Source organism: Podarcis bocagei, assembly GCF_964188305.1.
Source record: "Podarcis bocagei genome assembly, chromosome: 2".
NCBI classification, from domain to species: Eukaryota; Metazoa; Chordata; class Lepidosauria; order Squamata; family Lacertidae; genus Podarcis; species Podarcis bocagei.
The window spans coordinates 7,676,586-7,689,499 of record NC_138126.1 but is presented as its reverse complement, the minus strand read 5'-3'; the positions used below and the strand labels follow the sequence as shown (position 1 = coordinate 7,689,499).

Below are 12,914 nucleotides of genomic sequence, written 5' to 3'. Positions count from 1 at the left end.
GTCTTCAAGATCCCACAGGTATAAATGGTGTGAATCATGGAGAAGGGTCTTGGGGAAAATTGTCAAAATTCATGCAGGAGAATGGAATTTTTCAGTTATGTGGATTCCTAGCCATCAAAACTGAAATAACAATAAATAAATAATAAAAGCTAGTGCCATGTGTGATATACATGAACAATTATGCAAAAAGAAACATTCAATAAACATGAGGCAAAATACTTGGTTTCTAATTGGCTACCTATTGTGTCTATACAAGTTAAACAGAGCCAGTCTTGGGGTCATGAGTACTGTCTGCCTTAGAAGAAGGGATAATTCTGTAAACACATTTTCCCACAACTTTTCATTTTGGGACACTCCAAACACATGTGTTGATATGTCCCTGTAGTGGAACATCCTTTCCAACACATGGGATAACTGTTGAGTTTTGCAATACTTCAAGGAATGCCTAGAAAGATCTGAAATATAATGTCTAGTAAAAATAAATTTGACCAATTTCCAAACATGAAACTGACTCGTGTGGAGAATCGATACTTTAGCTATTATAGGTCTAATGTGAGCTACAAATGTTCGTTGTGATTGTGTGTGAGCTTTTTCCTTTTTAACAGCATCTTTTTTTCCATAAATTTTGATAATTTAATGAATAAAGAATGATTAAATCATATAATACAATTAGATAAATTTGCTACAAGAAACATGTTGTAAAAGCAATAACAAAAATGCCATCAGGGCAAACACAACCCATTGCAAAGACTCTGTCACCTTTTTTTGAAAGCAAACAATGAAATATGGTATATTGTTAAGCTTCCCTGGGATATTGTTTTCAATGTCAGAGAAAAGTTATCATTCAGGCCAATATAAAGTACTATGTTTGGGATTCTGTAGGCAATAATCTCTTCTGTTCTTTACTAGGTCAGTTACGGTTTTGTTTCTGAGGCTCTTAATGACAAAACTCAGTTCCCTTTTGTCTACCGAATGGTCCCCAAAGAAGAGCATCAGTATCTGGGGATAATCCAACTGCTCCTGCACTTCAACTGGACTTGGATTGGCCTCGTTGCTCCAGACACCAACAATGGAGAGAGGTTCATGAGGACCTTTAGGCCCCTGCTAACCAGGAACACAATTTGTGCTGCCTTCTCACTAAGCATCCCAGTACAGGATATGGAAATACCGTCACCTTCCAAAACATTTTTCATGTGGAACAAAGTCAATGTATTAGTCTACTATGGGGAGAATCGTTACTTCTATAGTTCAATATCTATTTTGCAATTCATAGTTGAAAAGCATGTAAGACCCATTGTGGGGAAAATCTGGATCACAACAGCTTTGTGGAACATCACTGGGAACTTGTCTTACAATATTCTTTCTCCCCTGCACATTCATGGGTTTTTCTCTTTCTTAACTCGTATTAAAAGAAGGCCAAACTATGATAATAATGGCACGTTTTTATATCCTATATTGCAGTTTGGGGAGAAATCATTTAAGTGTTCATATTCAAAGCGCATACTGTCTGTCAAAGGAAGGAAAAGGTGCAGGGAAGTTGACATTCTGGAGTCCTTGCCTGACAAAATAATTGAGAACACCCTGTCTCTGGATAACTACAGTATATACTACCTTGTCCTTGCTCTGGCACGGGCCATAAGGGCTGCGCTGTCCTCCACATCAAATCAAATGGTGGCGAAGGTTAAAAACAGGCTGAAATATCAAATGATACAGTCTGGGCAGGTATTCCTTTTTACCTCACTAATATCTCTGCTGACCAGGACAATCACCTGTTCAAAGCCAGTTGTTTTTGTTGTTGATTACTGCAGTGGTCTCAACCGATCTGCTGATAACAGGGATCAGTACCCTGAATTCCATTATTGGGTTAAATCGGGTTCTCCTCAACACTGGCTCAGCTTCCTCCATTTACTGTACTGTTACCCACATCCTAATTTTGCTCTTGAGAAGACAATCTGCCTCCACTTTGACACATGATCCCTTAGCAAGGCTTCCTGCAATTAGTAGCAAGGAAGCTAATGTCTACGCACCACTCCCAACAACCTTACTTTGACAAATAGGAAGCTTATGCATGCAGAGTACTTCCACCAGTGTGGAATGAAACTTACGCATCTCATGGCTTTAATCTGTCCCAAAAGGCTGAAGCAGAAACAATGGGCCACAGATCCATTGCCCAAACACACACCCTGTGTCAGTCTTTACTAACTCCTTCATTACTTAGGCCAGGTTATCCAGATGGTTTTCTTTTTAAAAAAATGTGCATGTTTTCTTTGCTACTCTAGTTTCACCATTTCCTGGGCAGCTCTCAGTTTTACAATACTTCCGTGGAAGGAGTGTATTTGGATGAGAATGGGCAGTTGACAGTCGAATCTGACGTTGTGAATTGGGTGCCATTTCTCAACAAGTCCTTTTGTGCCGTGAAATTTGGGAGCATAAGCAGACAGCGATTCTCAGGCCCAAAATTCACCATTGACCAAGAGGCTCTTGTGTGGTCCAGGCTTTTCAACCAGGTTTGGTTGCATTCTATTCCCTTTTAGAGATATGTTGAGCTCTGATTCTCTGTTGGGGGAAACAACAGTATAACTTATGCCTCGCCAATTAATAGGCTAACACAAAACGGGGGAGGAGATAAATGGAGGAAAGTCAAAATAAGAAACATTAAAATGGAGCAACAGGTTGGCTTATGACGGGGGCATGGCGTTTGCAGTTGTCAGAAAGCATGCCAGACTTCAGAATTAAGCACAACACAGCTGCTCCAAATACCTTTCTGTTTCAGCGTGTTTGTTTCTCTGGATTTTGTTATTGTAAATGGTTTCCATGACAGCAGATTTGTACTGTGTTCCCTAGAACTTTGTAATAATGACAGGCAGCTCTGACTCCTAAACCCAAGGCCAATACAGTCTCCATGTAATTCTCTGTTATTGTCTATTTCTGCTTCAACTGTGTCCCAAGGACTATGACCCTCTGTTTTGTCCCATGGATCAAAAAAAGCATCCACAACAAATCCGTGTCTATTCCACACAGACTGAGACTGTACACTGGCCCAGAAGTTACATAGCAACAGTCTTTCATTGATGCTTTTTTCTCTTTTTGGTCAGACCCTTCCTCAGTCCAGGTGTACCAAAATCTGTCGCCCTGGATATGCCAAGAAGGTTCAGGAAGGGGAACCCATTTGCTGCCATGGTTGTGCTCCATGCGCGGAAGGGATGATCTCCACTCAGGAAGGTAGGAGACTTCAGAGGAATGTGTAGCAAAAAGAACAATAATATATGTCCTTGGTTGTGGAATATTCAAGTATAATCTTATGGTTGAATTTAATAAAGGTTCAATAGTAATGTACATAATATTAATAAAGCTTTCCAGGTACCACTGAGACAGCCTTGAGTATGTAAGAATTAGGCAGTGTTGCTGCATCTGGTAGGCTCCCTTGAACCAGTCAGTGTGGCAAAGTAGCTGGGGTGTTTGGTTTGTACTGGGAAGACCAGAATTCCAGTCCATTCTCCTCCAAGGAACATTTTTTTGTAAATTACGCCCATCTGACAACACCTGGTGTTGGGGTGAGATCAGATGTAGCTGCAATTAACAACTTGGAGCTTCAAGATCACTCCAAGCTCTTCCTTGGGAGGTAAATAAGAGGTTATCAGCACTAGGGACCTACACAGAATGGACCAATTCTCTGTGTTGATTAGCAGAAACAGCAAGTCCCATCACTGTTTCCATTTGCATGGGGTGGCTGGATTCAAAATTGACCAGCTTTTTTTTTGCTAGTCTACAGAAAAATGTTCAAGCAGACACTCTTTTTCCCCCAGATGCAGACCACTGCACCAAATGTCCAGAAGATCAACACCCTAACAAGGACAGAGATCAATGCATCCCCAAAATTATCATCTTCCTGTCCTATGATGAATATCTGGGGACCCTCTTGGCTTCCACTGCCCTGTTTTTGGCCTTAATCACAGGCCTTGTTTTAGGAATATTCATTAAATATCTTGAAACTCCCATAGTCAAAGCCAACAACAGGGACCTTTCCTACATCCTCCTTGTCTCCCTCCTCCTTTCCTTTTTGTCCTCCTTTCTGTTTATAGGCCGGCCAAGGAAAGTGACCTGCCTTCTCAGGCAGACAGCCTTTGGCATCATCTTCTCAGTTGCTGTCTCTTCTTTGTTGGCAAAAACTATTACCGTTGTGCTGGCCTTTCTGGCCACTAAGCCAGGAAACAGGGTGAGGAGATGGCTGGGTAAGAGTCTGGCTAATTCCATTGTCCTTTCCTGTTCCAGTCTCCAAATTATCATCTGTGTCATCTGGCTGGGTACCTCTCCTCCATTCTCAGACTCTGACATGCACTCCCAGGCTGGAGAGATCATCCTGCAATGCAATGAAGGATCTGTTGCTATGTTTTACGCTGCCCTCGGCTACATGGGCTTCCTGGCTGCCATCTGCTTCACGGTGGCTTTCCTGGCCAGGAAGCTGCCTGGGGCCTTCAATGAAGCCAAGCTGATCACCTTCAGCATGCTGGTCTTCTGCAGTGTTTGGGTGTCCTTTGTGCCCACCTACCTGAGCACCAAGGGGAAATACATGGTAGCCGTGCAGGTCTTCTCTATCCTGGCCTCCAGTGCTGGGCTTCTGGGCTGCATCTTCCTCCCCAAGTGCTACATTATTGTACTCAGGCCTAGTCTGAATATAAAGGAGCACCTGACTACAAAGGCTTAATATGGCATCTGATTCCTAAAATATGTTTTTGGTTTTTGCAATTGATAGCCAGCATGGCAGCAATAAAGGCAGGACACGTGAGTTGGGAATGTAGCTCCTTAGAAGCTATTGTTTTGGAAATCAAAACACAAAATTATCATTTGAATCATATTCCATCCTTACCACTGTTCATTTTTCTCCTGCTAAACCTTATTGATGAATTCTTTTCTGAAGACTGTTTTATATTTTTTCCTAATAAGAAATCCTTATTGCAATTCAATAATAATGAATCTGTTGGTTAAGAAAATAAAAAATTCTTAGATGATATTACAAATAAATTACTTATTCATTTTTTTTCAACATGAAAGAAACACATTCCATTGGTATCTCTTTATTTCCTGTTGTGCATATCAAGAGAGTCACATTGATTGTTGGTGCCAGGGGTGTTCTTCATGTGGTGCAAGGTGCAAAACATTTTTAAAGTAGCTGACACACAATAGGCATGAGTCATGCCCAAAATATACTGGATAATTTCAAAATATGCAAGGAGATATTAGCAAGTTATTAAAATAGATTTGAACTTTCAAATCAATTTGTCTAGTCCTTATTTTGCTTTGCCGGATTATTTGGAAATAATCCAAGGATATTTCAACCATGTCAAGCATCTACAAAATCCCCAGAGGTATGAATATCAGGAGGGAAGGAAAAATCCTGAATATTCTTGCAGCTTCTTTGGAGAGATGTGAAAATGTCATTCCTGCTTCTAAGATAGAAAGAGCCCTCAACCTTCGATTAACAAAGTTGATTCAGGAGATTCCTGGCTTGTCCATGAGTCGGAGCTGTTTCTCACTTGATCCACCCTTTTTAGGCACAGATCTGAACCATTTCCCCCATCCTTTCCCACAGAAAACCTGTTCTCTTCTTCTATATCGGAAAAACAGCAATTTGTGCTGTTCCCCAGTGGAAAGCAGTGAGACAAAGAGAGAAGTGTGGATGAGCTTTAGCTAATTCTACAAGATCCCACAGGTATAAATGGTGTGGATCATGGAGAAGGGTCTTTGAGGAACTTGTCAACATTCACGTAGGAGATTGCAAACAGAAATTACAAATAATGAAGTGATAAAAGCTAGTGCCACATGAGATATAATGTAAATATGAAAGACTAAAGTGGTGAAATTAAAAGGGTACATGATAGAGCAGTGAAGTGTCCTAAGCTTTGAGACAAACTCTGGGAGCTCAGAATAAAGAAGCGCAAGAGAAAGGAGTACGTGAAATTTACAGTAAAGGCAAGACTTGAGGTTTACATGCCTAATGTATCCTTATTTGCTATATAAACATTCAAAAGATCATTAGTTTTGTGAAAAATAACTGGATAATTTAGCTTGAAGTGGACAGTAGGGTCTCTCAGCCACAGATGTGTCTACACGTAAGGCCCAGTTGCCTGAATATTGCAGATGTCCTTGCAAAGCTCAGTTGTAAGTATATGGTGGTGTTAAGGTCTGTGTTGTGTAGTACCCATGTGATGCTGATACAAAACCTCACACATACACTATGCAGAGGAATGAAAGTTTACTACCCCACTTCTCTCCTCCCTTCTCTCTCTCCCTACCTCTCTTCTCCCCCAACCTTATACAATATACAGCATTAAAACCTTCATCAAATATAACTGATCTATAGAAAGGAATGTATGATATGAAGAAAGACGATGAGTGTACTTTTGTAACTGGAGTAAAACTTTTTTTAAAATAAATAAATAAATAAATAAATAAATAAATAAATAAATGAAATGAAATGAAATGAAATGAAATGAAATGAAATGAAATGAAATGTTCCATGGGGCTGGGGGCTGGGGAAATAATAATACAAGTAAAGTACCTAGTAGTACAACTACTTCAATGAACACAGTATAACAGAAAAATCAAAATTGCCAACAGTACATAGCCCAAAACAAAAACAACCCACGACAAACAGGTTACTGCGACCAAACAGCTAACTGAGATTCAGCTAAGCTCAGTAGAGTAAGGATGCCTAGCTTCATCAAACAGCCATTTATTCTCTCCCATATAACAGAAAAGTTGTCTTTCAAGAAAGCACAAAGTTTTGCATTTGGGATTTTGTTGGGGGAAATGGCACTAATCTCTTCTGTTCTTTAGTAGGTCAGTTATGGTTTTGTTTCTGATGCTTTTAAGGATAAAACTCAGTTCCCTTTTGTCTACCTAATGGTCCCCAAAGAAGAACATCAGTATCTGGGGATAGTCCAACTGCTCCTGCATTTCAGTTGGACATGGATTGGCCTCGTTGCTCCAGATATCAACAATGGAGAGAGGTTCATGAGGACCTTTAGGCTTCTGCTAACCAGAAACACAGTTTGTGCTGCCTTCTCACTTAGCATCCTAATACAGTCATACCTTGAGTTGAATGTGCTTCAGGTTGAGTGCTTTCAGGTTGCGCTCCATGGCAACCTGGAAGTAACGGAGCGTATTACTTCCGGGTGTTGCCGCTCGCGCATGCGCAGACGCTCAAAATGATGTCACGCACATGCGCAGAAGTGGCAAAACGTGACCCACGCACGCGCAGATGCACCGTCGCGTTGTACGTTCCATCTCAATTTGGGCTCAGACCTTGTGCATTCCATAACAATGCATGGAATCAAATAAGTATAAATAAAAGATAAAATTGTAAAGGGAAGTAATGATAAATGATGAAAGTGAATGCATAAAGGTGCTGGAATAGCCTTTCAGAGAAGCCCTACACAGCCATATCTCTCTTATAATTTAATGGACTTGTTAATGAAGATCTCCATTTCACTGACATGGGCTGGTGCAAATCAACCTTGTCTTTCAAGGCTTAATGTGGTTCAAAGAGCAATAGAACCTCAGCAGCTGAAACCTCATTTGCAAGAAATGAGGGTCCCTTCAGAAGGTCCTGCATTTTCAAGAATTTGCTTCAAAGTCCACAAACAGCTGCAGTTGAACACACTCTTCTTAAATGTTTGATGAATCATGATATACTGGACCCTATGAATAACATATATAATAATTGTCTTCCTCTGCCCAATTCTGTATGATGGAAATTCTTCCAGGGAAGGAGCAGTCTTCTGGGGTCATCTCCACTCCATAAATGTTTACCTCTTTAATATTCATAACTCCCTCCAAAGAGTCCTGGGATATATAGGTTGTTGCTAGTTTAGGAGCCCCCTCTGTTCAAAGTCTCTAACACAGAGATAAGCCATAGGATACTCACATGTGCTAATAGAAGTTCAGGTTTATGAGACAACCCAACCAGCTGACTTGTCCATTGGATTTATACAGTAGCAATAATACCTAGACTTAGCTTAGTCATCATCATCATCATTGTTGGGATACTGCCAGGGAGACAAAGTCCATCATGACCCCTAAGCTGGCTGCCAGACGATCCATCGATCTCCCGTAGTCACGCAGTATCAGCAATTAGTGACATGAGTTCCAGATATAGCCCAGCATCTAGAGCCGATGCACACTCTCTATCAGCAGATAATGCACAGCCAAAGTTGCACTCAGGAGAGCATTATTTACAAGTTTTATTCAGCGTTGATCAGAACAAAGAAAACCATGACTGCCTGCTTCAGTGTCTACGACACACAGAGAGAAACAAAAGCAACAGAAAACATAAACATCCTGTGAACAGGAAATACGCAGACTCTGTGACTCACAGCCTGCTCCCTTTTAAGGTGGAACGGAAATATCCTAACAATCAACACATGGTCTTTCAGAAGCAATACATGAACCAAAATGCACCATCTTTCAAAATTCAACCTTATCTGAGATTTGCAATGTGGTTCTCCAGCCAAGCATAGGTCCCTGCAACATCCTCCTTCTTAGAAAGAAGTGACAAGTTGGGTGTCTAAAGCCTCCCAACTTGCCCACCCCACCCCACCATCCACAGCAGCAGGAGGAAGGTGTGGTGATGGCCATATTGCTCTGGTCAGGTGGTGACTGAATCACATGCCAGTGCATGGTTATGTTCTATGCTATACATCCTGGTGTCAGAAAGATGTGCAATCCCTTCCTCTCCTTCCGAGGGACCAGGAGTATCTCTAGCCGTCTAAACTTGAACGTTGCTGCTCAGCATCCTCCTTTTGTCTCCGATCTTAGGTCAAGAAACACTCTCCAAGATTCAGAATGTTTAACTTCAGCTTTGGGTATGATGGATAATAATAATAATAATAATAATAATAATAATAATAATAATAATTTATTATTTATACCCCGCCCATCTGGCTGGGCCTCCCCAGCCACTCTGGGCGGCTTCCATAAAAACCAAAAATACAGTAAAATATCACACGTTAAAAACTTCCCTGAACAGGGCTGCCTTAAGATGTCTTCTGAATGTCAGGTAGTTGTTTATCGCTTTGACATCTGCTGGAAGGGCGTTCCACAGGGCGGGCGCCACTACCGAAAAGGCCCTCTGCCTGGTTCCCTGTAGCTTTGCTTCTCGCAATGAGGGAACCGCCAGAAGGCCCTCGGCGCTGGACCTCAGCGTCCGGGCAGAATGATGGGGGGGGGGGGGGAGACGCTCCTTCAGGTATACTGGACCGAGGCCGTTTAGGGCTTTAAAGGTCAGCACCAACACTTTAAATTGTGCTCAGAAACATACTGGGAGCCAATGTAGGTCTTTCAAGACCGGTGTTATATGGTCTCGGCGGCTGCCCTCAGTCACTAGTCTAGCTGCGGCATTCTGGATTAGTTGTAGTTTCCGAGTCACCTTCAAAGGTAGCCCCACATAGAGTGCATTGCAGTAGTCCAAGCGGGAGATAACTAGAGCATGCACCACTCTGGCGAGACAGTCCGCAGGCAGATAGGGTCTCAGCCTACGTACCAGATGGAGCTGGTAAACAGCTGCCCTGGACACAGATTTGGCCTGTGCCTCCATGGACAGCTGTGAGTCCAAAATGACTCCCAGGCTGCGCACCTGGTCCTTCAGGGGCACAGTAACCCCATTCAGGACCAGGGAATCCTCCACACCTGCCCGCCTCCTGTCCCCCAAAAACAGTACTTCTGTCTTGTCAGGATTCAACCTCAATCTGTTAGCCGCCATCCATCCTCCAACCGCCTCCAGACATGGAGCATGTAAAACAACACTGCCCTTCCCTGGAGAGCAAGCAGCTTGCTTTCTTTGGTCAAATCTTGCCCCACCCCCACCCCCATCCTGACTGTATGCACTCATGTCATGTAGCCAAATGGTCAAGGAAAATTATGTGGAAATACAGGTGTCTATAGCCTCACAACTAACCCAACTCAGGGAAGGAGCTTTCCATACACCCATGTACAGCCCACGTCTTCAGCGCCTGTATGAGCTGGGTGTCGGGAGCACCTTTTCCGACCTTCTGATTACAGGAACGCAGGAACAGCAGCACAGCATTCCCAAGGAATAGGTCCTGGTGCAGTGGACTCACATTTGCTATTGTGAGCACCTCAAAAGCAGCAGAGTAACGGAAGCAAAGCTGTGGAGGTTTTGTTGCATACCTAATTTATTTCTACTGATTAAACAAATAAAAGAACATAACAAACATGTATGAGAGATACAGCTCTCTCATGCTGCCATCTTGTCTCTAGACAGATCAAAGAAAACCCAACACAGTACTAGGGACAGAAGTCTGTAAGAGTAGTTCCTCCCCCTCCTTTCTCACAGACAGAAAGCAAAACAAACATGATCTGGTGATCCTTGCAATGGGAGGGATGAAAATGTTGACAGGAGCATCCCCAGCAGCAGGAGGAAGTTGTGGTGATGGCCATATTTCACTGGTCAGGTGGTGACTCATTCACATGCTATTGCATGATCATGTGCTCTGCCTTATATCCAAGTGCGAGAAAGAGACACAATCACTTCCTCTCCTTCCTAGGGATTAGGACTATCTCCAGCCACATATACTGAACATTGCTGCTGCTATCCATCCATCCTCCTTCTTCCTCTCATCTTTGGTCAACGAACATTCCTAAAGAGTCTGAGTGTTTTACTTCAGCTATGGGTAATAATAATAATAATAATAATAATAATAATAATAATAATAATAAATTTTATTTATATCCCGCCCTCCCCAGCCGAAGCCGGGCTCAGGGCGGCTAACAACAATAAGGAATTATTAAGGAACACCCAACACAACTTGCTTTCCTTGCTCACGGATACTTCCCACTGCATGGAAATATCCCCTTATGTCTGTTGAAAACCCTTGAAAGAACCGAAACAACCAGTTTCTATAAGCTTTTTTTCAAAGGCCTCCATAAAGACATAGAAGGAGCCCCAGTGGATCAGATCAAAGACTCATCTACTTAAGCTACCTGCTCTCACAAAATCCAGCCAGATACCCCAATGAGAAGCAACAAGCAAGACCCACGCACAACAACAGGCTCTCCCATTGAGTTTCACAGAGGCATCCTGCCTGTGACAGGGGAGGCAAGAACATAGCCCTCAAGCTATAAGCCACTGATAACCTAAGCATTTTGAATAAGCATTTTGAATAAGCATTTTGAATAAGCATATATCTGATTACTTTGATCCATTATGGAGTTTGCATATAAACCTTCAGTTCTCATAGGCAACCCTTATATCATGTTTCCTAAATGCTGGTGTTTTCTCTGCCATTCTAGCTTCACACTTTCTTGAAAGAAATTTGGCTTTCCAATTCATCCATAGGAGGGATGTATCCTGATCAGAATGGGGAGCTGACTGCCAACTTTGATATCATGAACTGGGTCGTATTTCCCAATAGATCTCACAGCAGAAAGAAAGTTGGGAGCATCGAGGGACAGGCATCCTCCGGCATAAAATTCTCCATTAATCCGGCAGCCATTGTGTGGCCGGGGAACTTCAGCAAGGTCATTGCATTCATTGATTCATTTGTTTATTGCATTTATATCTCACTTTTTCTCTTTTGAGCTCAAAATACTATATATGGTTTTCTGCCTCTTCCTTTATTCCCTGAAGCAACTCTGTGAAGTAGGATAGACCGAGAGGAAGTGATTGGCCCAAGGTCACCCAGGAAGCTTCATGGCTGAGTGGGCCTCCCAGGTTCTCATCCAACCCTCTAACCACTACACCACACCGGCTCTGGTTCCCTTGCTGAGACATCTGTTAAATTCTGATAATTTGCTGAGTGGGCCCATTTCAGGTAAACCCTCAGCTGGCCCCTCCCAGGGTGACTGTGTACACCGCTGCTATTTTCCTTGCCCTCTCTGTTTCGAACTGATACACACAGATACTCAGATGGAGAGGGGCAAAGAGAGGAGAGGCTGCCTTTACACTTGCCCTGTGGGTAGTGGCGCCCTCCCTGTGGAACGCCCTCCCACCAGATGTCAAAGAGAACAACAACTACCAGACTTTTAGAAGACATCTGAAGGCAGCCCTGTTTAGGGAAGCTTTTAATGTTTGATGTATTATAGTATTTTAATATTTTTGGGGGGCATAAATAATAAAATTATTATTATTATTATTATTATTATTATTATTATTATTGTCATTGCTCACCTACTCATAGATGAAAATGCATCAACAGGCAGGAGAAGCAGCAGCAGCAGTGAGAAGGTACCCAGAGCATGGTAGTGTGGCCCTAGCTGGCATGGGGACTTTAGCATCTGCCCATAATGCCAATTGCTGGGTGAAACTGCTGCTGTAGAACAAGACATGTGAGACAGGTATAATTGTGTTATATCACTCATCCATTGCTCACAATCCTGTTCATCCTCCCCTTTCTATACAATATTTCCTTTGCATGGAGGGGTTATTAGTGGCTGCTACCCGCAAGGGCCATGTTCTAGCTCCATCGTCAGTTGCTAGGAATTGCTAGTAGAGAGAGTGATAAGGGATGCTCAATGAAGCATCTGGGAGACCACAGTGAGAACAGGATGGTGGACTAGATGGGCCAAGTTGGCGGTCACCTCCCCCAACAGGAATCTTTAAAGGAGCTAAGAATCAAACACCAACTTCACTTTCTTTGGCTCCCTTCCAACTCTTCCTCTCCTTTTAATAATAATAATAATAATAATAATAATAATAATAATAATAATAATAATAATAATAATAATAATAATAATAATAATTTTATCAATACAAACAGCAACCACAAAAAACACATACAACAAAAACCACAATAACGGAATTTAACAATTCAGATTTGAGTGCTGATATACCTATAACTACACCTTTTTAACAATATTTCCCCACCTCTCCTCCCCCTACTTCCCCCTACTTTCCG

General features: G+C 42.3%; 1 protein-coding gene across 1 annotated transcript; it reads left to right on the top strand.

Annotated features, from left to right (window-relative positions):
• Positions 1–972: 972 nt before the first annotated feature.
• On the top strand, positions 973–4,705 carry LOC308578930 (vomeronasal type-2 receptor 26-like; the record flags this gene model as incomplete). Its single annotated transcript, XM_081179520.1, has 4 exons — positions 973–1,284; positions 2,280–2,507; positions 3,096–3,222; positions 3,807–4,705. The coding sequence occupies 4 exons, from the start codon at positions 973–975 to the stop codon at positions 4,703–4,705; spliced, it is 1,566 nt and encodes a 521-aa protein (XP_081035646.1).
• Positions 4,706–12,914: the final 8,209 nt, after the last annotated feature.